The sequence below is a fragment of the Lepisma saccharinum genome, chromosome 13, assembly GCF_977018435.1.
Source record: "Lepisma saccharinum chromosome 13, izLepSacc3.1, whole genome shotgun sequence".
Lineage (NCBI taxonomy): Eukaryota > Metazoa > Arthropoda > Insecta > Zygentoma > Lepismatidae > Lepisma > Lepisma saccharinum.
This window is the reverse complement of record NC_139241.1, coordinates 4,013,438-4,028,634: the sequence shown is the minus strand read 5'-3', so window position 1 is coordinate 4,028,634 and position 15,197 is coordinate 4,013,438. Positions and strand designations below refer to the sequence as shown.

Below are 15,197 nucleotides of genomic sequence, written 5' to 3'. Positions count from 1 at the left end.
GTTTTCTACTTAATTTGATGATATTTCATGGTTATTTTGCGAAAAAGTGTTCATTTTGTGGAAAAGCACACATTTCGTATTACTTCGCGAATAAAACTCATGCATATTTCATCATTGGGGGTGTAGTTACATGCAGAATGTTCAAAATTGCATCTTTTTTTCACATTTCGCGATTTCGTGCATCGCAAATATTCAATGTCCCTATCTATCGGTATTACTTTCTCATGCTACTCAGTCTATCTCAAACAATTCCCAGGTTGACGTTATATATTTGGACATTTCGATAAAATTAACCATAATCTCCATATTCATAAATTACAATCCAGATTTCACATCCATGGTAAACTTCGATCTTTGCTAACATACTATTAGCCTGCACGAGAGCTGCGTGTTATCCTCTCTGGCTCCTCTTCCAGCTTTCTACCTGTCCTGTCCGGTGTCCTCCAGGGGAGTGTCTTAGGCCCACTTTTGTTCCTTCTTTACATGGACGATCTGCCCGACAGACTGTCTTCTCTTCCCATAAATGTACTTCTCTTTGCCGATGACTGTAAACTCTTCAAAGAAATTTCATCGGAACGCGATTCTCTAATCCTACAACAAGCTCTTACAGAACTACTTGCGTGGTGTCGCCAGTGGAAACTTGAATTGAACCCTCAGAAATGCTCCTGCCTCACCATTTCCTTAAAAAGGAACAAACTGATCTCTCTTTATTCTCTCGAAAACTGTCCCATCAAAAATGTTTTCTCTCAAAAAGATCTTGGTGTTATCATCGATAAAAAGCTAAACTTCAATGATCACATTACTATACTACTAAACGAGCCATGCGTCTCCTTGGTATTCTGTACAGGTTCCCTGAAATCCAAAACCAATCAGCCATTAGCATATTTTTCAAATCCTTTTATCTCTCCCATTCTTGAATACTGCTCCCCCATCTGGACTATGACTTCTAAAACTAATCTTTCCAGGATTGATTCTGTCCTCAGCTTTTTCCTTGCAATTGCTCACCTTATAATTTCTTCTATCAGACACCTCCATAAAACAGATGTTATGTCTATTTTGAAGATCCAGTCACCACACACTCGTCACGAACTAGCAGACATGACATTTTTGCATAAAATCATTAATGGCAAAATCAAAACTGAATTCCTTGTCAACCAATTTCATGTACGAGTATCCGCACGGCCAACCCGCAACGTAAAGCTCTTTCACATACCCGCTACAAGGCTCTCTCCTACAGCGGTGTCTCTACTGTAGGCTCCCCCACTTATATAATAACCTGCCTGTAAATACCGATATTTTCTTGTCAGAACACAGTTTCCGACAATCGCTAAGAATGTACGTTTAACAATTTCTTTTTTTCGTCTGCCATCTTGTATTGTCTTGTTTTGTTGTTGTTATTTTTATTTTTGTTTTTATTTTCTTCTTGTTGCTACAGTTTCAGTATAAAATAGTCTTTCAGTACTGTATCTGAAACTTTAATTAAATAAATAAATAAATATAACAGAAATAAAACACCATAGCAGTCGTGCAAGTAAAACGAAAAAAGAAGTCCAACAACTTCAAATCACTGGCCATTTCTACATTTTTCATAAAATCTTCCGTTTTTCCTAAAACTTGACCTAAATTTCTCTGCAGCAAGGGAAATTCCTTTCATGTAGCAACACTGCCTTTCCCAAGCATGGCACAGAAAGCATGAAGGATGAAACAGTGTTCTCCTGCCAACGCTGAGTGCTGCAGTGGTGGAACTGACCATTCAGGTCATTTGTTTTTCAATAGCCACTTGCTTCAGTTCTCTCGTCCTCTTTGGGTACGACACCCAGTTGTCACAATTGTGCAATGGAGAAGGATCAGTGATGTACACTCCTGTTCACATAAAGTGGCACATTTTGTAAGATTGATCAGTTAAAGTATGTGTTACTTTATCTGAACAGGACCGTGCGTAAACCAGTCATTAGGTTCTTTAAATAGTCAAGTTAAATTCCAGTTTGGAAGCTTGTTTTAATAGTTTGCATAATATATAATGAGCAATTAACTATACAATTAAATAAAAATATATGAAAAAACTTAGTTTACTAGCAATTAATGTGGTAGCATGTAGCCACTGCTATGCGGATATAATAGTAAGCAAATTGTCCCCACCATCGTCATGTTGTTTTCAATTTAACACCCACGAATTGAAACAATAATACCAATGACCAAGACAATTTTGCTCCAGTATTGGCACAATTCCAATTTTAATAAATTCACTTTAATAGTGATAGACACCTTGTCTATTGTCATTTTCACATCGTGAAGGCACAATGGCTCTTATGGAGAAACCACGCGCTGTTGCCATTTAAGGTGTGCTAGCTCTTATCGCCAGCCGGGATTACCGCACTTGCTTCCTTTCACAATAAACATGTTGTATGTATTGTACCAGTGTTACAGTTTTTGTTACTTTTGTTATAGTTGGTAGTTTTCCATTATTATTATTATTATTGTTGTTATTATTAACCGGAGTTAACAAAGTATGGGGAGAGACTTATGAAATGCAAGCATAATTCATCTATTTCATAAAGTAACATTCATTTATCTAATGTGTTAATACAGTAATACAGTTTATAACGCAAATGTTATATAATAAGTGTTACCTTAATTGGATAATTGTTCAACACCCTTCATCGGTGAGTCTTCGGACTATTCACTGCTGCCGTCATCAGAACTTGTCTCCTCACTGCTGGATGAACTGCTCTTTATCCTAATGATTAGAGGTTCAATGTCATCCTGCAGTTGATCCACATTCCACATAATATTTTGAACCCCTTCGACGTGCCTACAGTAATTACACCATTGCTCCGGGGTGACTAAATCAAATGCACTGTGTATCAAACATTCCATTTCCTTCACCTTAAAACTAATGTTATGTTGTCCAACATGTCCTTTTATCTGACTATACCATTTCAATTGGATTAATTTCACAATGGTATGGAGCCAACATACAAACAACTGCCCATGCTCTTCTGCAATCGAGTCCACAATATTAATATTGAATCTCTCTCGCACAGATTTTACAATACTGAGTAATTCTCTATACAACTTTGTCGCTGCGAGTTTTTACGTAGACTTATAAAACAAAATTTGTCCAGAGACGACATTTTTCACTGTGGCAATAAAAAACCTGCACATTTTATTCGACAATTTATTTTTTAAGGACATCTTTTTAAAAATATTGCCAAATTTTCAGCACCATCATCACCAGTGACAACTTCATAGTAGTGTCGATTTTTTCGTAACAATTCCTGTGATTTTACTGCATGATTTAACGTTTTGAATAGAAAAGATGTTCAAAATTTGGTTTCAATGAATACTTGCATTTTAATTATTTTAAAATAATATGAAATAAAGTTCACAATTTTTGTCCTCGCCATTGTGTTCTACATAAAATTTTCTACGTTACTGTAATTTTTTCTTTCTACTTCATGTAAATTTCAAAATCGACATATTTGGCAATAGCGCGCTTTGTTTTCCCATAAGACAAGCATTGTTCATAAGAGTCCATTGTGCCTTCACGATGTGGAAACCACTTTAGTATCATCTTAGTTGCTAATAGTTTCCCACATCTTCTGTGGATCTTCACAAGAGAGTAAAACCATATTCATTGAGTGGATATTCCAACAAAAGGACCATATCATTCACACTTTAGTACGTTATACTTTGTTGCTTTGCAGAAGCATTATTCTCGTTTATCGAGATCTTTTAATTTTCGCATGCCAATGTACCTTTGTAAAATGAAAAGGTATCTACAGTGGAATCACCATACTAACCGGTGTGCAATCACAGTTCAGAACAGTTATTTTGACAAAATTCTGTTTCCTTAATCGCTGCTTTGGGGAGGGGGAATTTTAACGTCACTTCTTGCCCAAGTGGTGGGTGTAATTGGCTCTTTGACCATGAGTTCCTTTGCAGGTAATCGCAGCAACGTGAACCACTATGTGCCTCCACCGGGTATCAAACCTGGGACCCTTTCATTGCAAGGCGACAAGGTCTTGTGTACTAGCGATAATGCCAAGAAGGACATTTGATAAGTTTGCAACAGTGTTTCTCTGATTCAATTTTTCATTTAGCTATCTTTAAACATGGATACAAATCTTTTCTGAGAGGGAGGCATACAGGCTATTCCACAGAAAGTGAGCCCTAGGTGTCTGTAACAGTGGTTAAAACACAATTATCTCTTCATACATACAACATGATAAAAAGTAATCAAACGTAGTACTAACAGTCAACAGTCTGGAATGTACTTTTACCAATTTCACTTTGAAGTTGTAACCACTAGATAAACCTTGCAAGCACTGTTATGGTCGAGATCTAGGCTCACTTTCTGTTCTAAGGTGTCATGTAGAAGATGGTGTACTTATTTTCCACGTCGTAGAGGAAGCATGGAGGTGGTCTGATGGATGGTGGAACGTCTTTGTTGGTGTTCGTCTCCATCTGTATGCATAAAATTGAGGAAAAAATCATCCCCTGTGCTTAACAATGTGTACTAGCCCCAAGACTTCTGAAACCTCAGAAAATATACAACAACCGGCTTCCCCGTGACTTAAACTAGCAAACACCAGTGCCACTGCTTCCATGCCAGGGTTTCAAATATGGTGGTGGATATATACCATGTAGGCACATAGGGAATGTATAGCTAGTGCGCCTCCACATATTCTTGATCTCAGTCGTAGATAATGTCTATCACCAGCACCACATATCAATTACTCTTTGTGGCTCTCATCCTTGGCGGAGTAATTAGGACACTGCACTACCATGCCAGGGGTTACGGGTTTAAATCCCGGCATCTTTGTGAGTGTCCCTTCACCAATTTCATCATATCAACACTCATACTATTCTTCACAGTTAGCAAAACGTGCAGAGAAGCGAAGTAAGAAAAACTAAATCAATGAATGTAAACATTTTTTTTGTACCATCAGCTGCAAAAATAACAGTAGGCATTTTCCTTCTACCCTCTCTTCATTTCTGCTTATTTGTGCTTTATGTTTCAATTCTTGAATCCCACATTGCAGAAGGCATAATGAATGAAGATGGTGATGGATATAATTTGCCTACATTTATGATTGTTGTTGGCTTTACAGGATGGGCCAAAGGCACAATCAGGTACTATTTATAGTGGAAGAATGTTTGATTAAGAAGCAAAATTAATGTATAAAGTCACCGTAAGTTGAATGGAATGTGTAACCTCACTGTGTGGTAATAGTTTGTCTGTTTTCGATAGAGGTCAGTAATCCCAATACTGTCCTTAGGAATCAGGTTTTCCGATAGAGGACCGAATGCTGCAGTTAAAATACACTAATCTTACAGGTATTCTTGTCCTATTTCACTCTTTAATATATATTGTTCATTTTCATACAGTTTATGCATTTTCTTTTACAGTAATAATAATATATCAATATCCAATCTTGACTTTTGGCCCACCTTGCACAACCAGTGACGAAGGTAATAATAGTCAAATTGTCCATCACCATGTTAATACACTTGGTTTCATGTAACTGAAAGTTGACGAAATGTGCCATGTAAGCAGAGAACAATGTATATTCCAGGATCAAAGTTTGTTTCCTTTGAAACGTAAGATATAATTGCAAAAATCGCCGAACAATTTGCTATTTAATAGATTTTCCACATGCTGCGGAATCAAATGCATTTTCATTTCCAGATTTTTTATCTGGGGATGAGCATTATCCCCAAAATTGATATATTTAATGTGATTTTACATGTAACAATCTCATGGAAAGCTATTGGTAGCATTACAACCCAGAAGTGTCCGTGACTGTACAGATTGCATGAATGTGTATTCCCAAATGTAATCATTTAGACTAACCAAGCAACTTTTGCTTGTTTAGAAAGAGCACTACTGTGTTGTCATTTAAACACACAGCCATGAAATTAGGTGAGTGGCAGAGGTTTGTGCTGTTGCACGTCGGAGCATAACCCCATGTGTTCGGAGGTTTAAGAGAATGAAAGATCTCGTTGTAGAGTTGGTCTTTGTAATCCATGTGATACAAACTGGCAGTATTTGCTAGAAAGGGCAGGGATGACAACTGTATGCCCTAGAGAGAGGTCAGTCTGACGCTCGAACTAAGTATCGCAGTTCAGTTGACATTGCCACACAGTGCGTGGAAACCAGCGACTTTCATCCCGCTCTTGCTTTGCTTTTCTCGTATGTGGCACCAGCGCAATTCTGCCCAGTTGCCTAATTTCATGACTATGCGTTTAGTTCATAGTTGGCCACAGTGTCTCAATGGGAATGCAAATGATTGTGATTGACTGATTAAATTGTTTAAAGTCCACTTTATGCATAGAAAGGGTAATTTGTTCTGGACCTACAGTTTAAAGTGGAATGTGAACCATTGCGCAATATGCCTCCATGAGGTATCGAACCTGGGACCTCTTTATTAGAAGATGACTACATCACCACTATGCCATCAGGGAGGCCCTGAAATGATTGTAGCAAGAATAAATGCTTTCAATGAAGATAAATGTCTACCTTGGTGACATTATTTTTATTTCTATTATACCTCCCTAATGGCGTAGTGGTATTATTGGCACCTTGTAGAGTGGGATGAACAAGTATTACCAAGCAAATTGTCAATCACCAAATCTCTTTTCTTTGTTTTAAGCAACGAGAGCTTCAACACAAACTAGCTACTGACAACTTCTGCAGCTACAAATTTCAAAATCCATTCTTTACAAAAGCTCAGGTGAAAGAGAAAAATTAATGAAAATAGACATGGACAATTTGACAAGCAATATTTGTGCCTCCAACTTTACTCAAAGGGTCCCAGGATCTCATTTAACTGGCAGGACCAGTCTTGATTAACCTATCTGTGCATAAAGTAAAAAAGAAAGCAAAACTCAAGTTTCAACTTCACATTTTCTTCAACAAAACAAATGAAATGCTTTGTAAATTTGAACATACCTTACTGTGGTGTTCTCTTTGTGCAAACTTGACATTTCAACATATATGCCGAGCCTTCACTAGGATAATGTGAATATATATGTGATTTTAAGACATTGTTTACCAACTTCATATTCATGGGAATTGTTCTAATGAAAGCTAATATTAATGAACCAAAATGTCCAAATAACATAATGAGGTACATTTTAAATCTGTTTAGTTGTAAATTAAAATAAATTAATATATAGTGGTGGACAATTTGGATATACATCCCTGTGGTCCATCATGGGTATGTGAAATATATGATCCACGCTCAATGAGCACGGTTTGTGCTTGCTGAGCACAAATTATTATTATAATTATTATTGATGAATGAATTGTAACACATGCACGTTTTGTACACCAATGCTTCACGAAGTTAAGAAGAGCATGCATGCTGTGATGCCAGTGAACCCAGGTTTGAATCTTGGCTTTGGCTTTGGATGTTCCTGGTGACTGTTCATTCATCAATTTCATCATATCACGATTAGTCGAAAGTGGCAGAAAAGATACACTAAATGACATATATCAAAAGAAGTTTTAAAATACATAATACACCCCATTACACTGATTTCTTCAGTGTATGCCGAATTTCAGGTTCGACAGCAAATACTTTCTCTCGGATGATTCTTGTTTCCACTACAGGTAGCTGAATTACGCTTACACCATATTCTGTAGGTGCTAAGCAAGTGCACGAATACTTATTAGAAAACTTCATTTGGCTGACAAGTATTTTAGAGCTCACTTTACTAACTTCACACTACATATATGAATAGTACAGTGGGATGAGTAAAATATTACCATGTATATTACCCGTTATCATTTTCTTTTCTTTTTCCTCTCTGTCATTTGAAATATTTGAAGGGAATGGCATTTAATTATGTTGGTCTAGTGGTTACCAGCCGCTCCGTAGACATTTCAGTTTTTGAAACTGCATTATGTAAAACAGTGAATGAACACGAACATGGACAAGTTACATGGTAATATGTTTGCATATACTCTACATAGGTTGTAGGCAATCAAAGTTCGGCTTTAGTTGAGACTTTGACATACTGCCTTAGACTTGATTATCTTGTAGTATTAATATACATTTTGAAATATTATGAAAACTGGAATTATCAATGCAACAAGCCTGAAAATACAGTGTACTATACAGATGTTTTATTTTTTCTAAAAATAACAAGTGTTGTAATTTGCACTCACCCTTTGACACCACAACCCACTTATATATATTCGAAGTCTATCGGCGTATACATAATTTAGTTTTTAGCTTGAATATACAAAAGTAAGTTATAAAAAAAAATATAACACAATGCACACCTTGGTCCCAATGTTTTCTTCACTAGATTTAATAATGGAGACCACCTCCGTATCCACCATGTCCCAGTCCTCCGTCATAGCCTCCATACCCACCACCATACCCTCCACCGTAGAATCCTGTGGAGCCATACCCTCCTTGGCTGCCTCCACCTTTGCTGAATGCCTGTCCGCCCTTCTGTCCGTAGCCATTATCATTTCCGTAGTAACCGTTGTGTCCGAAGCTGCCTTTCTTGCCTTGTTGGTTGTCGTACAAGTAGCCATTTCCGAACTGCCCTTGCTTTCCTCCGGCGTTGGCGTAGTAGCCACCATTTTGCTGACCGCCCTTGAGGGAAGCACCTCCTTGCCCACCAAAGTAGTCATCATAACCTTTATAGTCGTAGTGCCCACCTTCGTCGTTTGCATCATCATAGAAGTTTGAGTTCTTTCCGGATTCATCCTTGTGGTAAGTGTTCTGGAAGCCTTGCACGTGATGGCCCTTCTTGTTGCTGCCCTTGGATCCGTACGCCAAGCTGTTCTGGCCCTTTTTCCCATACGCCTGCCCTCCATAGTATGCACGTCCATCTTCATACCCCTTCTTCTCCCCAGCAAGGTTACCATAGTAGCCCTTGTCAGCCTGGTTCTTATGTTGCGCAATTTGATTCCCTCCGAAACCTGCCACGTTCTGATGCCCACTCTCGCCTTTCTTTCCGGAACCACCGTAGAAGTTGGATTGGCTACTACCTCCCTGGCTACCGTAATTGCCTCCACCGTAAGATTTATGCCCACCGTAGCCTTGCTGTCCACCAAACTTTTGGCTCCCGAAACCTCCGCCTCCAAAAGACTTCTGGCCACCATAGCCTAAGCCAGCTCCACCAAGTCCACCAGCACCTATTCCGCCAACTCCACCAAGTCCACCAGCACCTATTCCGCCACCTGCATAATTTCCATATCCACCATAGCCTCCAGCTCCAATTCCTATTGGCACAGAAGCGGCTGCCTTTTGAACTTCCCCGCCAACCACAGAGTCTTCCAGAATCTCAGATGGCGCCACTTTGAACACATCCTCTCCAAAGGCGGCTGGAAGGATGAAAGCCACGAGCACACACACCCTTTGCACCATCGTGGTAACACTTGAAATGCACGTTCCCTCGTCTGTGGCCTTTCCTTTATATGCAGCCCTGCACATTCAAGTCTTTCTTACGCGTGTCGCCTGCCTTTTGTTTGCATCCGTTAAAGTACGAGGGCAGGGGAGGGGGAATTTGACCTTTAAGATCGCTTTCTCGGTAATACGCTTGACACTGCATTTTCCGGAGCTAAGCACTGTCCTGGCACAGGTTTCAGGAAATTGAGCAACTCGGTAAAATGTGGGCTGCCTGCAGTCGAACAAACGTTCGTTCGTCAGATTTTTTATACCGCATGTTTTTATTTACTTTTCAACTTTTCATCTTGGTCTTAGCGAAACAGGGGTACTAGGCAGTGTCCGAAGTGAGGGATGTGCGGGGGGGGGTCGTATCCGCAGGTAGGAACCCAGCTGCCTCATTGCCAAGACCGTCTTGTATAATTATGGTTTTAATGACGAAAAATAATAACCTTATTTTCAAAATACTTTAAGTGCTAAAATTGAAGAACATAGGGCCTCCTCGATGACGCAGTGGCAGCGTCGTCGCCTTGTAATCAAGGGGGCCCCGGCTTCGATACCCGGTGGAGGTACATAGTGGTTCGGATCACACTTTAAACTGTAGCTCCAGTCCCGATTAGCCTTGCTGTCCATAAAGTGGACTTAAAACACCAACTCAATCGATCACTTCAAGCGCTTAGTGTAGGGCTGGTACCCAGAGGCGTGTCCACGATGTTCGCAAGTGGGAGCCAACATACCTTTTTCTTCTTTTTTTTAGGAGCCAGTTCTATAATTTGCCACCTTTTCATGCATTTTTTAAAAGGAATCTGAGGTTTAAAAAGGGGGAGCAGTGGCGTAACGATTTCGTGGACTCCCCGCAGAGAACCGAAGACCTATGGTGGTCTAATCGATCGGGCGTCTGACTGCCACGCAGGAGACCCAGGGAAAAATTGAAAATTCTGTCTGCAACCGAAGTGCACAACATTCACAGCACACCGAAGTTGACAACTCATCTAAGGACGTACAGCTAGCTTACTTCGTGATTACTGTATTTGCCAGCTCTGTAAGACGCATCCCCACTTTTGTGTATAATTAATTTACAGTATTTCAAATATAAAGTAATATGCAAGTCTACTTTCAACAAATAACTTTCCTAATCTAGCTAGGAAAGAATACATTCTAATCTTCTTCGTGAAAACCTAGACATTCATTTCGAGAGCTAAATGAAGAGTCATTTGAAATCTCTTCTAAATCAGAATCTGAGTCCTCAGACAACAAATTGTCCAGTGTACAGTGGGATCCATGAGTATTATTCTGCAAACTGTCCATGGCTATTTTTATTAATTTTTTCTTACATCCTGTGTGTTTTTAAGCGATGTATTTTTCTGTATGCTGGTGCAGAAGTTGTCAACAGCTTGTTTTGAGTTTCCTTTTAATTCCTGAAGCTCTTATTGGGTCAAATAAAGTGCACGAACATGGTGATGGACAATTTGCACGGTAATACTCGTGGATCCCACTGTACCATCCACTGAATTACTAATACCACAAATAATTTAACCACTGTCTTAGTTTTCACAGCATCTGATGAAACTTGGACCCATTCACAAACTTCTTCCTGATGGTGTAAGCTCAGTATCGGCGTACAGGACGCACCCTGATATTCAGACCCATTTCTAAATTGCGTCTTATGCGCCAGGAAATACTGTAACTTGTGGGATCTTATCTAGCATTGTTGGGGAGTTTCTTTTGTTGTTTCCAATGCAGCTTCACCAGCCTCTGTGGCGGAGTGGTTATCACAGAGCGGGGGTCTCAGGTTCGAATTCCAACCTGAGCATGGGTCATCTTTCATCATATCATCACTCATCCTCATCTTCGCAATTAGCCAAAAGTGACAGAAAAGGGACGCTAAATAATCAGATCACCCAGCTTCACACCTTTGATTATTACTAGGGGGATGCTTGGTCAAGTTTTGCGATAGGTGGGCGGGATGCTTCTATGGAACAATATGTAGAAAATGCTGTAAGTGCGGGCTGCTCCTGCAAATTTTTCCAGCTGGGGGACGCTGTATGAAAATTTTATTAACTCGTGGGGGGGGATAATGACGCATTACCCTCACTTCGAGCCAGTGGCGAAGCGTGGTATCGCTGGAAGGGTAGGCACAGGTGTGTGAGTTTGTGTTGTCATGGGCGCGACTTTTTTAAAATATGAAAAATATAACATTTAAAGTTATATTTGAAAATGTAACAACATATTCTTGCATCTATCAACGTGCCTGAATAGTAACTCTTGATGTGTGCTAACTTGTAAATCGTATTTCTTGATTTTATTGTAAATTGATGCTTTAGATGTTATTCGAGTGGCAGTCCTCAATGTTCCGATGCCCCTTCTTTCTTCCTATGCCTGGTAATAGGCTTTTATGCTTGTTTTTGTAGCATTCATTCCAGAGTAATACAAGTCATTGTTCCCCTTGCTCACGTCACGCTCACAACAATGAAACCTGACCCCCGTGGCGGAGTGGTTAGCACGACGCCAGGGGTCCTGGGTTCGAATCCCGGCCTGGGCATGGATGTTTCGGAGTGTCCATTCATCAATTTCATTATATCATCACTCATCCTCATCTTCGCAAATTAGCCAAAAGTGGCACAAAAAGCCAAGTAAAATTAACCAAATCAATCAAACAGCCAGTGGCATAGCGTGACTTTTTCAAAAGTGTTACCGGCCATCAGACGTTATCATCTCCACCCTACCGCCCCCCCCCAAAACCATGCCTTTGATTTGAATTTTTTTTTCAATCCGCTCAATGATTTATTTAGCCACAATCACTCCTAGAAAGAACTACCACTCATGAGAGAGTTACCGCGAAAATCCAGTGAATAGTAGTGGAGCCTTGTCAACCATCTCTGTTTCTTTGCAAAGAGGTGGAAAGGGGAAGAAGAACCACACATTCGGGTCAGTTTGACGATTCTGGGTTGAGCAGACGACAGAATTCCCCTCCTCCAGCGGTGGAAGGAAGTCCAGATGTACGTACTACTGTTGCCAACTTAGTTTTTTGGAGCAAGGTTTGTCCAAATCACGAATCGCATCAAGTACTTATCTTTTCGTCTATTACTAAACGGTCTCAGTTGTAGTTAAATCCAGCTTTGGCTTTGCAGTATAGCTCTTGTTGCTTCAGAGAAATAGTATCCCCGTTTTAGGCGGGATTTAGCTCTTTTCTGGAAATCCAATGTGACAACACTTGCTGATCCGGTAGGCCTCAGCGGCAACAGGGTCCCTAAACAGGCATATGAATAACCCCCTAGCACACTTGCCCCCATGTCTTTCCCCGCTCTTCTCTTGCATTGGCGCCCATTCCTCCTGTTGCCTCTTGAGGGCAGCGGAACGGCCTGTCTCTTCGCTTTTGTTGGCTGCAGAAAAAATGTCCTCTGCAATATACACTCAACTGCAACGCTGTCGGTTAACTTATTTAACAACGTTGTTATTTTATTGAGAAAAAAAGTTTTAATTTCTTTACATTTTGCTGTTACCTGCGGAACACCGGTTACATGAATGCCACGCCTCTGCAAACAGCAATAAAAAATAAATGAACGAAAAGAAAAAGAAACAAGATAAAATATAACAATAAAACAACAACGCAACAGGAGTAAATCGAGAAACTAACGAAAACGCAGAACACTGGGATAGAAACATTTTTTCACCCTCGGAATCCTTTCTACCCTCACCTTCCCTTTCCACTCGTTGGACACCCCGCGCTGGACAAGAAACAGATGTGAAGCCCAGTTTATACCGTGCCTCCAGCGTTGCCAACCTCCCAATCAGGAAAAGTGTGCTGATTAATCTCTTAAATTTTGCTAAATGCAACTAAATTGTGCTCGAATGACTTAGGTCTTAAGTTCATTTTATGCATCTATTTTGGGGGGGAGTTGTGATGTGAACATACGTTGTTGATTAGTTAAACAATTTTGGCAATTTCCCCCATTAAATTAATTACAATGGTTTAACCAGGGGCGTTTACTGATATTGTTGCAATGTTGCACAACGACCGGATATTTTACAACAAAATTTCATACTTTTTGTTAGTATATTTTTCATTTGTTTTCCTATTAACTATATTGAACATAAACAATTTTGCCCTTCATTGTTTCATAAAGCAAATTCCATTATGATCAGTTAAAAAAGGGAGGCAACCTATAGTGCAGGAGGCCTTAGAAAGATCGCTTCGCGGGCTTACAGCAGACGACAATATGGGTGTGTGTCTGCGAGAACCAATCAGGTCCGCGAATGAGCGAGCCCGGTTGCCACAGCTAGCTCGCTGCATCCTTCTGGAAGGGTGAGTGACATCTGCCTCTTGCTACCTCGGCCTGTTTGTTCGGCTGAGGAGCAGACGACACGAGAGTATCGGCAATAGTGTGCGAGCGACGTCTGCTGTTAGCCCGGTAAACGCTCTTTCTAAGGCCTCCTGCACTATGGGAGATTTCACAGTGTATGAGTAGACGCAGAGGTACGCGTTGCAAAGCCGGAGCAACGGCCTGATCTCTACAGCGAGGAGTATTGGAGCTACGTTCAACGCTGTTCTTCCTATCCCCTGCTTCAGTCGGCTTGGTCGTTGCAGTGGGTTTACAACACAGCAAAGTCAGGCGACCCGTTTCGGATCCCCCGGCGGGTGAGGGAAGAAGAGGACGGACCAACAAGAAAAGCTTGATTGCTAATTCTTTCATACACCGTTAGAGAGCAGCAGCGTTCGAATAGCAGCCAAGTTCTCAGTGTCCTGTGTCGTGCAGCAACAGACAAAATGTCCACGTTAAGAAAAAAGAGAAATATTTTCTTTTGGGGAGAATCTTAACCTAATTTAAATTATGCTTGAAACTTGTAACAATTTGATTTGATTTGTTGTTTTTTAAATCCACTTTATGCACAGAAAGACTAATCGGGACTGGACCTGCAGTTTAAAGTAGGGTACGAACATTAAAGTACTTGTTATGTAATCACAAAAAACACAATTCTGCATAATATTGCTGCCGAATAAATGGAAACTTCAAATTTTGTATGATGATTATTAATTTTACTCCTCGAAAGTGCCACGTGTCACTCACATATAAAATTATAAATACATATAATTACATAAATATATACAAATTAAAGTTATATAAATATATTATAGAGGGTGTCCATAAAGTCTCACCCCACCCTGGGTATTGTGAGAACGGCTGTAAATAGGAAGAAATGGCGAAACACGTATTCCATGATGTTCAGGGGGAAACGTTTTGAGCCCAACCATTCCCTACCCGGGACCCCCGCAAGGGGGTAGGCTGGGATCGACTCAATTTTTTTCAAATAGCAAGGGGGGTCGAGAAATATGTCTTTTGAAAGGTCTTATCATAACAACAATAATACAGCAAATCCGGGGTCTCTACGTAGCTCCAATTGACAATGGCGTGAAATCAAATGTGGAACATGACCAGCATTGGACAGGACTCCAACTCCTACAGTAGTAATCATAGACAACAGTGGGAGCTGGAAAAATGTTCTTACACTGTAGCATGATTCGGAGATATCCTAGCAGTGTCTACAAATACGTACACCCCCCACCCCACAAAGACATGGCAAGCGTCCTTACACAAAACCGCATATCATCGCGCCCCCTGAGATTGCTACCAGGAGGACACGGACCGACATGCACAATCGCAGCTCAAGGCAAATGGTGAAGGAGGCACGTAGTTACATGTAGAATGTAAACTGAAGGCAAATGCGGGGTGGGTTACAAGATTTTACAACACGTACGTACACCACAAAAAGTCAAATTGAGCTTAC

The 15,197-nt window shown here is 40.3% G+C and overlaps 1 protein-coding gene across 1 annotated transcript; it reads right to left on the bottom strand.

Annotated features, from left to right (window-relative positions):
* Positions 1 to 8,178: 8,178 nt before the first annotated feature.
* On the bottom strand, positions 8,179 to 9,402 carry LOC145996855 (uncharacterized). Its single transcript, XM_083133388.1, has one exon. The coding sequence runs from the start codon at positions 9,390 to 9,392 to the stop codon at positions 8,322 to 8,324; it is 1,071 nt and encodes a 356-aa protein (XP_082989514.1). The 5' UTR covers positions 9,393 to 9,402; the 3' UTR covers positions 8,179 to 8,321.
* Between the last annotated feature and the right edge of the window lie 5,795 nt (positions 9,403 to 15,197).

What these genes read in the sequence shown, in the direction of transcription:
- LOC145996855 (XM_083133388.1), bottom strand. Translation starts at nt 9,392, where the DNA reads ATGGTGCAAAGGGTGTGTGTGCTCGTGGCTTTCATCCTTCCAGCCGCC.